Genomic DNA, 16371 nt, shown 5'->3' with positions numbered 1-16371 from the left:
ATTTAAAAAAGAAACAAACTGCTGGCTCAGGTGTCTTTGCCACTGTTTGAGTGTTATACAGAGAGAGACCGTGTGTGTGTGTGTGTGTGTGTGTGTGTGTGTGTGTGAGACACACTCACGCTCTCTCCTGATGTGTATGTGCACACATCTTTGCACCTCACCGCTCATAACTTGGACTGAAAGATGAATGTGTAGAAAGTGAGCATGTCTCCAAAAACCTTGTTGAGCTGCAGGTTTAATGACTGCATTTTTAATTTTTTACAGAAATTGTTTTGATTTATGTTTTGGATTATTGAGCTATAGGTTTAGGTTAAGTGACTGCATTTTCAATTTCATTTAGAAGGATTTTTATTTTTATTTTATTTATTTTTTATTTTTTTGCAGAAAATAATTTATTTATGTTCTGATTATTGTTGAGCTGCAGGTTTAGTCTCACTTAAGTGACTGCACGTAATTTAATTAACAAGAATTCAATTATTTATATTAATTATTTAGCCTGACATGTTTACCGTTCCAAAATGTTCTATATGTTTCTTTAAAAATAAAATGTATTGTGTTCAGTGGAAAAAACGTTGTTGTTTTTTACCCAGACATTTTAGAGCTATAATCGCAATACCGTGAAACCGTGATATTTTTATCTAAGGTTATCATACCGTCAGAATCTCATACCGGCCCATGCCTAATATAATCACATTCACTCGCTGTTCTTCTGTAATGTGCTGTATTTTGAGTGAATCATGATGTGTGCGCTACTATAGAGTGAAAAAACCCAGAAAGGGGTATTTCTGCACTTCTGTTTCCACCGTCATGGGCTCACAGCTCACAGGGGTTTTTCGTTTCTAAATTGAGGTCAAAAAACTGAAGCGTGTTACAGTCCTGTGTGCATTAGCGCTCTCAGCCAGCAGATGGTGTGTGTGTGTGTGTGTGGCAGGTCAGGTGCGGGGGGTTTGACTGATAAAAGCTCTTTTCCAGTGTTAGAGCTCAATGTCTCTCCAGCACCAGTTTTTGTGCGTTCATTAATTGTTCATTTTTTCTTTCCTTCTGTGTTGATGTTGTATGTTATCTTCCTCATTTATGTTACGTTGCACAGTCAGGTGGTGTGTAACTGTGGTGTTAATGATGCATTTCAAGTTTTTACGTGTCTTGAAAAAGCCATTATCTGCCAAACACCAACAAAAGGCGTGTATATATATAAAATTCTCTCTCTCTCTCTCTCTCTCTATATATATATATATATATATACACCAGTCAAAAGTTTGAAATAATTACGTTTTTTTTAAAAAGTCTCTTCTTTTCACTAAAGTTGCATTTATTTGATACAAAAATAAAAAAACTGTAATATTGTAAAATATTATTACAATTTAAAAGAACTGTTTTCTACTGTAATATATTTTAAAATTTAATTTATCTTAATTTGACATATTTTGGTTTAATTTGATTCATTTTAGTGTTATTATAATTAATGTTTTTTGGTGTTTTTTATTTTAAACTATTTATTTATTTTGGTTTTACATGTTTATGATTTAACTCATTTTAAGAAAATGCTTTTGGATTGTGTTTCTTTTGAAAATTATTGATTTATTTTAATTTGACATTTCTATGATTTAATACATTTTTTATTTGTTTTATTTTAAATTAATTACTTTTTAGAAAAGTTTTTTATTTTAATTTTACATGAAATTATTTTAATTTATTCATGAATTAATATTTTTCTTAAATTATTTTAATTTTACATTTTTATTATTTATTTATTTAATTAATTATTTGATTGTTTTTATTTTAAATATTAATGACCCACAAGCCAATTTAGTTCACATCATCACTGCAGGATTTTACACATCACATACAGTAACTAAAACAATAACTGGTTAATATTAACCAATACAACACTAGCTTACAATTACTATCAGTAATGCTGGTTAACCCAAAGCCTGCAGGCCTCAGTGACGTCAGCTGAGAAGGGAAGTAATATCAGACATGGAGAGCGTTATTAATGGACGATCATCGCTGAGGATGATGATGATGATGGACAGGTATCACTGATGATCACACACCTGTAGTGTGCAGGACACTCGGAGCCATCGGCCTCCTGCGGCTCCTCCGGAGGCATAATAAACACTGTGTGTTCACCGCTGTGACACTCGTCACGATCGATCAGACGCACATCCTCCGGCTTCTCCACGTCCACCTACACACACACACACACACACAGGTGTCACAGGAGCGATCTGATTGGCCGCTGCGGTCAGGTGACTGCAGGTGAGCGTCTGACCTTCTGCACACACTCGTCGAAGAACTCGAGGCAGCCGTGGCGGTCGCTGACGAAGGAACACTCCTCGATGAACTGCGTGAACATCTGCGTCTTCGTGAGCTGCGTGTAAAACTTCTGCTGCGCTCGATCGCGAGACTTCAGGAAGCCTGCAGACAGAAAACCACCGTCACATCTGCTCAACGACACACAGCGCTTGCTTCTTACTAATTATAGGCTGCTGCTTCCAGAAATAGTGTCTGTTTTGCTCTTCAACGTCACACTTTCACACTAAAATGCCTTTTTTAGCATTTTTGTTTGTCTGGTTTTCTCTCTTAAACACCAGAAAAACACACAAACACATGATTCCTGTCTGAATCTGAGACGCATTACAGCTATCTGATCGATTCTCGGCCCGTTTTCACATGCATGGCATTATTTAATATCTAATCCTGATTTCTAGGACAGAATTATGATCCAGAGACAAACGTGAGCAGATGATTCTGCTTTAACTGCAGCCAAACACACAGAAAAGCTTTTTTATTCATAAACTTGTGTTTATGTATTAAATGACGTATTTTAACATATTCTTCCCCTCTTTTGCAAAAGTTAAATGATTCATTTTGAAAACTTTTTGTCATTAAAAGCAAAATTTCTGACATTTGACAGCTTTTGTTATCTTGATAAGTGCATTAGCTGATGTAATTTAAATAATTGAATTTAATACTGTATATTAGTGCAGAATGCAATTTATAATTTGATAAATCTTCATTCTTATTTTAAGAAAAAACTGTGTATGATCGAGAGGTTTTTTTTTTGGAAGTTTCTGATTAATTTTCTTAAGCAAAAAATATTTTTTGTCTTTAATTATTTTAACCTGCTGACCGGAGTTATTTTAGCATCACCGAGACACTATTATAGTTTTCACTAATATTTTGAATTAGTTTTTATTTTTATATTAGTTTTCATTATATTTTATTTTTATATTTATATACAGTGTGTGCATAATTATTAGGAAAGTTGATATTCTTTTTTTTTCCAAGCACATTTTACCAATTCCAAACCACATCAATCTTAATAACTACTATTCATTTTGTATTTAATCATTTATAAGTGATATATAATTGTCCGTGAAGGCTGGAAGTCAAAGACTGCTGAATTATTAAAGGCAGGTTTTCTTTTACAGATAAAATGAGCCAAAAAGACTCTATTAAATGAAAAGAAAAATTATTAAATGCTCATGAGAAGCATGCAATATTAATGCAATAATAGAATTAGCAAAGTTAAGGCATGACCACTGGGCAGAATATATCTTCCAGAATCTGGCAGTAAGTTTTAGGAGCTCATTTCTAGTCAATCTCTGCAAGACAGACTTTTCAGGACAGAAGAGGGAATAAAAATGAGCTCCTAAAGCTTTCTGCCAGATTCTGGAAGATTAATTCTTCAAACAGTGAACAGTAGAAGATACTGGTTCTTCAAGAGTCGCTCTCAACTTAGTGAGTGTGTGTGTGTGTGTGTGTGTGAGTGTGAGTGTGTGTGTGTGAGTGTGTGAGTGTGTGAGTGTGTGAGTGTGTGTGTGTGTGTGTGTGTGTGTGTGTGTGTGAGTGAGTGAGTGAGGAGTGTGTGTGTGTGTGTGTGTGTGTGTGTGTGTGAGTGAGGAGTGAGTGAGTGTGTGTGTGTGTGTGTGTGTGTGTGTGTGTGTGTGTGTGTGAGTGTGTGTGTGTGTGTGTGTGTGTGTGTGTGTGTGTGTGTGTGTGTGTGAGAGAGTGTGTGTGTGTGTGTGTGTGTGTGTGTGTGAGTGAGTGAGTGTGTGTGTGTGTGTGTGTGTGTGTGTGTGTGAGTGAGTGAGTGTGTGTGTGTGTGTGTGTGAGGAGTGAGTGAGTGAGTGTGTGAGTGAGTGTGTGTGTGTGTGTGTGTGTGTGTGTGTGTGTGTGAGTGTGTGTGTGAGTGTGTGTGTGTGTGTGTGTGTGTGTGTGTGTGTGTGTGTGTGTGTGTGTGTGTGTGAGTGAGTGAGTGAGTGTGTGTGTGTGTGTGTGTGTGTGTGTGTGTGTGGTGAGTGAGTGAGTGAGTGAGGAGGAGTGTGTGTGTGTGTGTGTGTGTGTGTGTGTGTGTGTGTGTGTGTGTGTGTGTGTGTGTGTGAGAGTGTGTGTGTGTGTGTGTGTGTGTGAGTGTGTGTGTGTGTGTGTGTGTGTGTGAGAGTGTGTGTGTGTGTGTGTGTGTGTGTGTGTGTGTGTGTGTGTGTGTGTGTGTGTGTGTGTGTGTGTGTGTGTCTGTGCATGTGTGTGTGTGTGTGTGAGTGAGTGAGTGTGTGTGTGTGTCTGTGCATATGTGTGTGTGGGCTTGTTTAGCTATACTTGTGAGGACCAGATGTCCCCACAAGGATAGTAAAACCTAACATTTTTGACTTTGTGAGGACATTTGGCCGGTCCTCACAAGGGAAATAAATTATTAAAAATACTGAATGAAGTTTATCTCAAAATGTAAAAATGCAAAAAGATTTCTGTAAGGGGTAGGTTTAGGGGTAGGGTTGGTGTAGGGCAATAGAAAATATTGTTAGGTCAGTATAAAAACAATAGAAGTCTATGAAAGTCCTCACAAGTATAGAAAACAAACGTGTGTGTGTGTGTGTGTGTGAGTGAGTGAGGAGGTGTGTGTGTGTGTGTGTGTGTGTGTGTGTGTGTGTGTGTGTGTGTGTGTGTGTGTGAGAGAGAGTGTGTGTGTGTGTGTGTGTGTGTGTGAGTGTGTGTGTGTGTGTGTGTTCTGACCCTGCAGGTTGAAGAGCGAGCTGCAGTCCGTGGTTCGGTCAGACGGAGCTTGTGTGATGGGCAGCAGGAAGGAGCGGTATCCTCTCAGCAAGCAGCTCATGAAGCGCAGGAAGGCCTCCTGGATCTCCAGCTCCAGCTGCTTCTGACGGCCGTAGATCAGATCGTAGTCCGTCAGCAAGAACTCCAGCGTGGCCTCCTCCTGACCCGGAGTATAGACTGACCCACAGAGGGAGAGACGCGTGAGGACAGGAAGTGACATCACCAGTGTGTGTGTGTGTGTGTGTGAGGTCACTCACTCTTCTCCAGAGTTTTGTGCAGGTTGGTCAGAGAGTTCAGCAGGATCTTCCCATGCTTCCTCGGCAGAGATCTCCAGGACAGAGGCTTCTTATCTTCAGACCTGGAGACACAAAGAACACGATTCTTCTGCTCAGCAAGACTGCGTTTATTTGATCAACAATACTGTAAAAATTGTGAAATATTATTAGAATCTAAAAATGAATGGCAGTTTCTTATTAATTTGTTTATTGTAAATAAAAAAAATATATATATATTTTTAATTGTTATCTAGTAATCATGATCAACTGGAAGATCAAAGACAGCAAAAACTCTGAAGAACATTCAGTTCCTGAAACTTCTAGAATCACAAATTAATTGTATTTATTTTAACCTACTGACCAGAGTTATTTTAGCATCACTGAGATAATATTATTATTAAAACATAAAAATAATTATTTTGTCTTTTTTCTTATTTTAATTCTTGTTATTAATTGACTGTTAATTCATTCTTAGTTTAATTTTGATTTAATTTTAACAACTGTGTTTTTATTTAAACCTTGACTTTTTTTTTTTTTTTTTTTTAATTATGTGATTTCTAAAATAATAAATGTCAAAATGAACAAAATATTAGTCATGGGAGTTTCTCATTAATTTCTCATTAGTTTCTCATTAATCCAGTCCTTTTTAAAAATTTTGAATATTTTCATCAAGATTTAATTTATTTTAATTGTTGTTATAATTTATTTTATTTTATAAAATTTACAGTAAAATTCTGAAATATTATAATAATGTAAAACAGCTGTTTTCTATGTGAATATGTGTTAAACTGTAATTTATTTCTGTGATGCGCAGCTGTATTTTCAGCATCATTACTGCAGTCTTCAGTGTCACATGATCTTCAGAAATCATAATAATATGCTGATTTACTGCTCAACAAACATTTCTGATTATTATCAATGTTGAAAACAGTTGTGCTGCACAATATTTTTGTGGAAACTGTGACGTATTTTATTTTTCAGGATTCACAGATGAATAGAAAGCTCAGAAGAACAGCATTTGTTTGGGATACGGTCAGCTCACAGGAAGACTCACTGGAAGATGGTGTTGGTGTCCAGATCCACACACACCACGTCCGTCGGCGGGTCGTAAAGGTCGAAGTAGCTGGAGTGGACGCCCACGATGAAGGGCATGGGAGCACACAACACATCTGCCATCCGCAGCGGACACAGCGGGATATACGGACAGTGCCAGCGCAGAGGAAACGGCATCTGACACAGGAAACCATCGTCACATGACCAGCAGAGACAGGAAGTCACACCGAAAACTGGTGCTCAGGGATGCATGATGACAGTTCAATGGTTAATCTCGAATTTCATCAGAATTACTGAACTTGCCAATTAGCACAAATAAAAAAAAAACAAGATCCCAAAAGAAGTCAATAAACTCAAAAGTGGCTGGTGTTTTCAGCTCATCAGCACTTTTTATGTACTTTTATGTATTTGCAGTGAAATGACTGATTTTATTTTTCTATCAGATCAGTGATTCTGAATCAGGGACCTCAAGAAGACCTAAAACGATTTAAAATAAGACATTAAAAATGTCACTCTACTTCTAAATGCAATTTGAATATAATCTTATTTTAATTTTAATTTATTTTGAATAATTCGTCTTTAGTTTAATTTTAACTCATTTTCAAAAAACTATGATTTTTATTTTAAAAACTTTTTTTTTTTTGACATTTTTATAAAAGATATGGAAGTTTCTTATTAATTTGCTTATTCCAATTAAAATCTGTTTTAAAAATCCTTATCTTGTAATCATGATCAACCGCATTAAAACATTTTAAAAAAATCAAAATGTAATCTTATTTTAATTATTCATTCTTAGTTTACTTTTAATTAAATAATTTTTTATTTATTTGAAAAACAACCATGATTTTTAACACATCGTTAAGATATTATCACAGACGGTATATCTCGCACAGCCCTGCAGTGAATCAGTGTGTAGAGGTGAGTGTGATGTGTGCCGGACTCACGGAGACGAGCGCTTCGCTGACGGACGTCAGAACATCGGGCCGCAGCGAGTGCAGCAGCAGCTTGTGTTCGGTCAGAACCGCCAGCAGCAGCGAACACGCGTTCTCCGGACCCAGATTCTGCAGCAGCTTCACAAAACTGGCCCCACTGAGAGCAGAGCATCAGCCAATCAGAACACAGAGCACAGACGCAGCAGCCAATCAGATCATCAGCAGAAGAACTCACCTGAGAGGCAGCGGAGACGAGACGGGCTGACAGAGCAGCAGGTTATCATACGGAGAGAGCTGAGGACACACAAACACACGGTTAATACACACACACACACAGAGAGAGAGACACACACACACACACACACACACACTCATACACACACACGTTCGTTTTTGTGAAAAGTGGGGACTCTCCATAGGCGTAATGGTTGTTATACTGTACTTACTGTATGTGCTATTGTCCTACACCAACCCTACACCTAAACCTACCCCTTACAGGAGACTGTGCATTTCAACTTTCCCCAAAAAAACCTCATTCTGAGTGATTTATAAGCGTTTTGAAAAGTGATGTCACCTTCACCTTGTAATACCTGCCATACCCTCGTCATTATACACATCTATGTCCTGACTTTTCACAAAAACACACACACACACACACACACACACACACACACACACACACACACACACACACACACACACACACACACACACACACACACACACACACACACACACACACACTAGGGCTGGGCAATACAGCCAAAATCCCAATATGTTAGTCAATACACGTCTCGATATGTCTGTATTTGCAGTGAAACGACTGACTTTATTTTTCTTTCAGATTAGTGATTCTGAACCTCAAGAAGACTTAAAATGATTTAAAATAAAACAAAACAAGCTTAAAACATTAAAAAGTTCTCTTTTTTTTTTTTTACATTAAAAATGTTATTTGTAATCCTAAAATAATAAATACCAAAATAAACTAAATATTTAAAATTATATTATTTATTACTTAATTTATTTACTTATTGTAAGTAAAAAAAAGTATTGAGTAATCATTCAACTGGATTAAAACCTCAGGAAATGTAATTTAATCTAATCAAGAAGTCTTAAAATGGTTTAAAATGAGATAAAACAAGATTAAAACTTAAAATAATAAATAAAAATAAATAAAGTGATATTCTTATTTTAACTCTTTATTTTTTAATTAGTATTTATTATTGCTGTCAAACGATTAATTGTGATTAATCGCAATTAATCACATTCAAAATAAAGTTTTTGTTTACATTATATATGTGTGTGTTCTGTGTATATTTATTATGTATATATAAATACACACACATACAGTATATTTTGAAAATATTTACATGTATATACATTTATATTCTTAATTTTTATATTATACATAAATATATTTAATATATAAACAACATATTTTCTTAAATATATACATGCATGTGTATTTATATATACATAAATATACACAGCACACACACATATATTATGCAAACAAAAACTTTTATTTTGAATGCGATTAATCACAATTAATCGTTTGACAGCAATAATAAATACTAATTAAAAAATAAAGAGAAAACTTTTTTTTTTCAAAAACACTGAGAAGTGATGCAAATGAATCACTGAACCGACTCTGAACTGGACACTCTCTAAGAATTGATTCCCAGGACTGAACTGAATCTCCTGACCAGGAGGCACATGTCCTAATAAAAGGTGCATTAATATCATTACAATATCAAAGAACATTTAATATATTGTAGATAAATGGATATTTCGCCCATCCCTACACACACACACACACACACACACACTGTTCTGAGCTCATTTCACACTGATTTCCGCTTCCACCTCATGCTTTGATTTCCTGCCCAGCACCAGATTAACCCCTAATCAATCAATCAATCCCTCGATCAGTTTGATATCAAATACTGGACTACTGATTGAGCTGATTTGCTCTGGATCTCTACGGTACGGTCAGAGAGGAGGATGATGATCGAGCTTCATCACCCGTTACCCACGTGTCTCTAGCGCGCCTCGGTGGCCGGCGCCTGCGGAGGAGCGGCAGGTTTAATCAGACATCAGCTCGTGCTGAGACACTCTGAGACTCATCTGAGATCAATCACCTGCACCAGGATCCGAGGACGCTGAGCGGACGGGAACGGCACGTTGTGCATGAAGCTCGAGATGTGCCTGCAGACAGACGCAGAGACGGATCGCGGTTAGCATACGGTAATTTACAGAAAACTAATCTTTCAATAACACACAATCAATTCAATGCATCAAAATAAGTGCAGCCTTTTTTATTCAATATCCTGCTTCACTTGCAAACACGTCACATTACAGCAAATAAAATAGATGCAGGTTTCGCACTGCCTTTAAATCAAGAAAATACAAAGATTTGATAAAAAAAATGATCATTGGGAGCTAAACAACATTGGACCCCATTGACCTTCATTATACGAACAAAATAGAAGCCTGTTTCCGCCACAGAATAAAATAAATGAATGAAGAAATAAATAAAGATAATCATGATGTTTTCTCACAATTAAGACTTTTTTTATTCACAAGAAAAAAAGTCAGAATTGCTAGATATAAACTCAGAATTGTAAGGAAAAAATTAAAAATTGTGAGATGAAAGTTGGAATTACCTTTTTCACTTTTTACTGTGACCAAAAAAAAAAAAAAAGAGTGGCGAGATGCAGAATTCAGAGGGAAAAAACTCACTTTTACATTGTGACACAAAGCCACAATTACAGATAAAAGGTAACAATTATTATTTTTTTAATCCGTTGCGGGAGAGACATTTCTCAAAATATCTTCTTTTGTGTACCAGTGTTGTTTTTTGACATTTTTTTAAAAATGTGTTTTTTAGACCTAAACTATTAAATATCAAAATACATAAGATGCCAAAAAGGAAGTTTAAAAAGTCTTTAAATATTTTTTTTCTCAACTGGAGGATCATCTTGATCAAAAATAGCAAGAAACCTGAAGAACGATCCGTTCTTGAAACTTCTAGAATCACAAATCAATTGTGTTGAAATATTTGAACCTTCAGACAACGTCAGTTTTAGTAAATAAAAAAGCATTCATACAGATTTGAAATTGCTGAAATGGTCATAAAGGTGAATAATACACTGACGACATGTACATTCAAAATGTTTAATGTTAGAAGTCAAATTCAGCAAAAATCTAGTTCATGTAGTTTTTGACTAAATAAGTAAGTAATGATTAATAATGTTTTGTGGTGTGAGCATGACTCACTTCTCCAGCGGCAGCACATGTGGTCCGGAGATGGAGTATCTGTAGATGAAGGTGAGGAACTTCTGGAAGACGCTGAAGAAGGGCCAGTGTGAGAGAACGCAGATGCTCTTCTTGACCTGAACGCTGCGGTTGGTGATGGGCCGCCGGTCCACGACGCTCAGCAGACCCAGACGCACACACTGACGCTCCGACAGAGACTCGCGCGGATACGCCTCGTAGAACTGGATCGCAGCGCCGTACACCTGAGACACACACACACACACACACACACACACACACACACAATCAAGAGACCAAATCATCAGCTGCAATCAATGCTACACGGAGCGAACCTTTGTTTGTCAGGTTGGTGCATCAGTTTGAATAAATTACTTCAAATGCAGTTTATTATTGTGCTAAAATTTTGAAAGCACAAGCTTTTCTATCAGACTGAAGCAGCGAATATAACAGTAGAAGATGGGAAAATAATAAACTACAAGAAGAAATCAACACCAGCGTTAAGATGTCATATACTAGTGTTCAAAGGTTTGGGGTTGGCAATGTTTTTGAAAGAAGTCGCTTCTGCTCACCGAGGCTGCATTTATTTGATCAAAAATACAGTAAAAATTCTGAAATATTATTTCAATGTAAAACAGCTGTTTTCTATGTGAATTTATTGTAAAATATAATTTATTTCTGTGATCAAAGCATCATTACTCCAGTCTTCAGTGTCACATGATCTTCAGAAATCATTCTAATATGCTGATTTGCTGCTCAAGAAACATTTCTGATTATTATCAATGTTGAAAACAATTGTGCTGCACAATATTTTTATGAAAACCGTGATGGATTTTATTTTTCAGGATTCACAGATGAATAGAAAGTTCAGATCAGCATTTATTTGAAATAGAAATCTTTTGGAACAATATAAATGTCTTTACTGTCACTTTTGATCAGTTTAATGCGTCTTTGATGGATAAAAGTGTCAAGAAGTCGGACAGTGGACATGTACAGAAACTGAGAATGAACAGAGCGCTATGGTTAGTTCTTATTGGTGTGAACGGGTCTTAAGCGGAAGGTTTAATCCTGAGTAAGCTGAGGGATGGACCTTGTCTCCGGAGGCGCTGGTCAGGACGAAGGTGGAGAAGATGGGCAGCTGGTATTTAGTGTTGAGCGGCCAGCTCTCCACCGTCACTCCCATCGGCAGACAGAAGAGCGGAACAGAGTCCGGCAGCGGAAACGACTCCAGATCCTCCTCAGGATAGCGACTGATCAGACCTGAACACACACAGAGACACACGCTTGCAGACTGCAGATAGACAAACAGTATAGAGAGAGTGTGTGTGTGTGTGTCTATTAGTGTCTCTCTATTAGTGCTACTGGATCTTAGCGCTGCATTCGACACTATTGACCACAACATTCTTTTGAATAGACTAGAAAACTTTGTTGGCATTAGTGGAAGTGCCTTAGCATGGTTCAAATCGTACTTATCTGACCGCCATCAGTTCGTAGCAGTGAATGAAGAGGTATCATATCGATCACAAGTGCAGTGTGGAGTACCTCAAGGCTCAGTACTAGGGCCGTTACTTTTCACGCTTTATATGTTACCCTTGGGAGATATTATCAGGAGACATGGTGTTAGCTTTCACTGTTATGCTGATGATACTCAGCTCTATATTTCTTCGCGGCCCGGTGAAACACACCAAATTGAGAAACTAATGGAATGCATAGTTGATATAAAAAACTGGATGACAAGTAATTTTTACTGCTAAATTCTGAAAAAACAGAGGTGTTAATTATCGGACCTAAAGCCTCTGTAATAACCTAGAACATTATCTAACACTTGACGGCTGCTCTGTCAATTCTTCTTCATCAGTCAGGAATCTAGGTGTGCTGTTCGATAGCAATCTGTCATTTGAAAGCCATGTTTCTAGCATCTGTAAAACTGCATTTTTACATCTCAAAAATATATCTAAATTACGACCGATGCTCTCAACGTCAAATGCAGAAACGTTAATTCATATATGTATGTGTGTGTATGTGTGTGAGTGTGTGTGTGTGTGTGTGTGTGTGTGAGTGTTTGTGACACTCACCTGCCTCATACACCAGAGCGTTTGCTTTAGTCACTGAACGCTTGTAGCAGAGATACAGCGCCGGACCCCACTGAACACACACACACACACACACCCACACAAAAAGCAATCAAAACCAAAAGAAAAGAAACCGAGAGTTAGAGAAACAAACAAATAAAGCAGAAGAGGAAGTTCACAAGTGATGGTATTTTCTGAAGTGTGTGTCAAGAGGAAGAAGAAGCAGATGTGAACATAATTACAAGCTCAGCGCTTGTAACACACTGAGACACATTTAAACCCTCTGCACACTAACATACAGTAGTGTTCAAATGTTTGGGGTCAGTGAGATTTATTAATGTTTTTAAAACAAGTCCCTTCTGTTCACCAAGGCTGCCTTTATCTGATCAAAAATACAGTAAAAACTATTTATAATAAATGTTTTCTATGTGAATACACTGTAAAATGTCATTTATTTCTTTGATCAAAGCTGAATTTTCAGCATCATTAATTCTTTTTTTATATTAAATTTTATTTAATTTTGTAAGCATTTTGCAGTTTTATTTTATTGTGTTATTCTATTTTAGGTTATCAAATATACAGTAAATACAGTAAACAAAAGTGATTTATGTGAATTAACTGTAATTAATTTCTGTGATCAAAGCTGAATTTTCGGAAACCGTGATGCATTTTATTTTTCAGGATTCACAGATGAATAGAAAGTTCAAAAGAACAGCATTTATTTGAAATATAACATTATAAATGTCTTTACTGGCACTTTTGATCAATTTAATGCATCCTTGATGAATAAAAGCATTCATTTCTTAAAAAAAAAAAAACCTTACTGACAACAAACTTTGCAGAATGTGCAAATTATATGATATGGAGGTAACAAACCAAACTGTGCTGAGTAAATAAAGAAGAGAGGAACACTCGATCATCTGAGTGAATCAGTGAATCAGTGACTCAGTGACTCAGTGAATCAGTACCATGCCGGTGTTGAGGTTCTTGTCCACTCTGCAGTAGGTGTGCGGTGCCGTCTCGCCCTTGCTAGGCATCAGCAGCGAGATCTCGGTGATGCCCAGCGTGTTCAGCGCCTGTGAGTCCGGCGCTCGGCGGAACATCAGGAAAGTGCGGTGCGTCGCAGGCCCGCCGGAGCTCAGGCTCGCAGAACGACTGTACGGAGTCGTCTCGATCACATGCCATCCCGGCCGGACCGGATCCTTGCCCTCGTACAGAACACTGACACAAACACACACACAAAACACACGCATATATATATATACACATATTAAAATGTCTAATAATTCAATAAAATTAACACTTTTAAATAGTTCAGTTCAGTTTAGTTCAGAATCGTGGGAGAACTGTGATCTCTATTTGATACAAAAAAATTGTGATTCTCAGTTTATATCTTCTGAATGCATCTCGATTCTCTCTGGAATGGATTCTGAGCGTAGATTTTAACAGCAGATGTGTGTAAGGATTTGGAAACGAGCAGAGTACGGCTGTTTCTGAAGCATGCAGCGCCACCTGCTGCTCAAAACTAAGCTCAGAATCCACTCCAGAAAGAATCGAGATGCATTCGGAAAATCTCAGAATCATTTCTTGATTCGCTATGCATCGATTTATTTTCCCTGCCCTACTTTACACTGTACGACACTCGACATAAAACACATGTGCTGTAGGGGTCTGCGATATATATCGTCTGCGATAATATCGTAATTGTTGTTTTAACGATGTGTGATTTGACATTATCGAGTATTTTGCAAAAGAACATTCAAAACACCTCTACAGAGCGCACGCTTACATTACGTGAAGTCTAGACGAGTGCGTGTTCTTTCTCTGCATGATTCAGTCTATTAACATACATTTAGAATGATCACAAATTCAAGACATGGGGACAGAAAATGTATATATTTATATCATTTCATATAGTTAATCAATTTCACACAAAGAGTGCCGTTTTTTCTCCAAAAATTACCATGATTACAAATGTGATATTGATTTTTTTTACAACAGTTAATTAAGTTAATTAAGAGACTTAATTGCCAACAAAAATAATTCCAAACACAGCTACAGCACTGTTTTGCGTCTCTGAGCAACATGATGGAGTTTCGTTCCTGAATGAATCAACCATTTAAATGATTCGGTTCAATCGCAATGACTCACTTATTAACAGTGACTTGCTGCCACCTGCTGGCGGTTTTAGCTTCACATTTAAAGTAGCTTTTCATTTTTTAAAACAATTTCAAATAACAGTATTCAACGTTTTATGTTTAATATATCAAAACATGATTTATGTATTTGTAACTGCAGGTTAAATGCATTCATGTCCTGCATTAAACCGTGTGTAAACACATCTTCAGACGCAGCTTCTGTGTTTCCTCAGAAGATGAATTTTGTTGATACTGATTTAATTTGCTTGGTAACAGCCCAGATGTCGTCTTATTCTAATTCACTGATTAAATGTAAGAATTTGACTCAAAGGATAAAGCACACGTTTAGAAAAATGGCTTTATAAAGGTAAAAATGCCCATAAAAGGTAAAAATCTTATGGGGAAATATTAAACTGATCGTCACACAGAATATGAAGAATATCAGAAACTTTAGGAGTCAGCTGTCCACGGCAGTCCTTAAGATACCAGCACAATAACATACAGCAAAATATCGCCTAATAACAGAAAATATGGAGATGTTATTTTTTCTCACCCCAGCTCGACGACGGGCGGTTTGTCGTGTCCTCGGCGGTAGCACAGGAACATGTGTGTGTTGTTGAGCAGGCCGGCGCTCAGCTCCGCCGGATGGCCTCCTTGTGTTTTCTCGATGCAGGTGAATCCCTCAGGAACGTCTTCCCCGAGTCCGCGGGCGATCACGGCCAGATCAGTGACGGGCTGCAGCGCTCTCACGCCCCGCTGCTGACCCTCCTCGGCCAGCGGAGACCCGGCACCTGCCAGACCCGCCACCACGAAATAATCCACCAGCTGAGGACAGCGCTCCTCCGCCATCACGCCGGTCTAAACGCCACTGACACACACACACACACACACACACCAGAGCATGTCAAGTCTCATCACACACACCAAATCATCAGCTACAATCAGTACAATCAGATTAGCCGAGCGAATCTTCATTTGTCAGGTTGGTGCATCTGAGTTTTGACTGAATTTGAATAAATTACTACAAATGCAGTTCATCGCACAAAATTCAGAAAGCATAAGCTTTTGTAAATATAACAGCAGAAGATAGGGCTGTCAAAATGGCTGAAAAACTAAATTCGAATTTTGTACTTAAATATGATCAATATTCTAATTTACTGATTTGCTGCTCAACAAACATTTCTGATTATTATCAATGTTATCAAGTCGTGCTGCACAATATTTTTGTGGAAACTGTCGTACATTTTATTTTTCAGGATTCACAGATGAATAGAAAGTTCAGAAGAACAGCATTTATTTGAAATAGAAATCTTTTGGAACATTATAAGTGTCTTTACTCTCACTTTTGATCAATTTAATGCAGCCTTGATGAATAAAAGCGTAAAGAAGTCGGACAGTCGACATGTATGAACGGAGCGCTATCATTAGTTGTTATTGATGTGAAAGGGTCTTAAATTTCTCTCAAATTCTGTGTCTTCTGTTTTAATTTTTCTGGATTCTCTTTGAATGGTTTCATTACATTTTAATAAAAATTTAAGAAAAAGGATGTCTAATTAATTCAATTTAATAAATC

At 37.2% G+C, this 16371-nt stretch overlaps 1 protein-coding gene across 1 annotated transcript in view; it reads right to left on the bottom strand.

Annotated features, from left to right (window-relative positions):
* Positions 1-16371, bottom strand: part of LOC131521389 (DENN domain-containing protein 4B-like) — a 45752-nt gene that overhangs the window by 18245 nt on the left and 11136 nt on the right. Inside the window, exons 2-14 of the mRNA XM_058746054.1 lie at positions 15352-15666; positions 13629-13881; positions 12664-12733; positions 11679-11848; positions 10592-10833; positions 9454-9520; positions 7548-7606; positions 7325-7469; positions 6382-6557; positions 5310-5410; positions 5014-5229; positions 2273-2418; positions 2055-2188 (exon numbers count right to left, since the gene is read on the bottom strand). Of these exons, the coding sequence (XP_058602037.1) occupies positions 2055-2188; positions 2273-2418; positions 5014-5229; positions 5310-5410; positions 6382-6557; positions 7325-7469; positions 7548-7606; positions 9454-9520; positions 10592-10833; positions 11679-11848; positions 12664-12733; positions 13629-13881; positions 15352-15647 (2075 nt within the window). The 5' untranslated portion in view covers positions 15648-15666. The remainder of the gene's footprint in view (positions 1-2054; positions 2189-2272; positions 2419-5013; positions 5230-5309; positions 5411-6381; positions 6558-7324; positions 7470-7547; positions 7607-9453; positions 9521-10591; positions 10834-11678; positions 11849-12663; positions 12734-13628; positions 13882-15351; positions 15667-16371) is intronic.

This window comes from Onychostoma macrolepis, chromosome 16 (genome assembly GCF_012432095.1).
Source record: "Onychostoma macrolepis isolate SWU-2019 chromosome 16, ASM1243209v1, whole genome shotgun sequence".
In the NCBI taxonomy this organism is placed as follows: domain Eukaryota; kingdom Metazoa; phylum Chordata; class Actinopteri; order Cypriniformes; family Cyprinidae; genus Onychostoma; species Onychostoma macrolepis.
The sequence above is the reverse complement of the archived record's forward strand: the minus strand, read 5'-3'. Positions and strand labels throughout refer to the sequence as shown.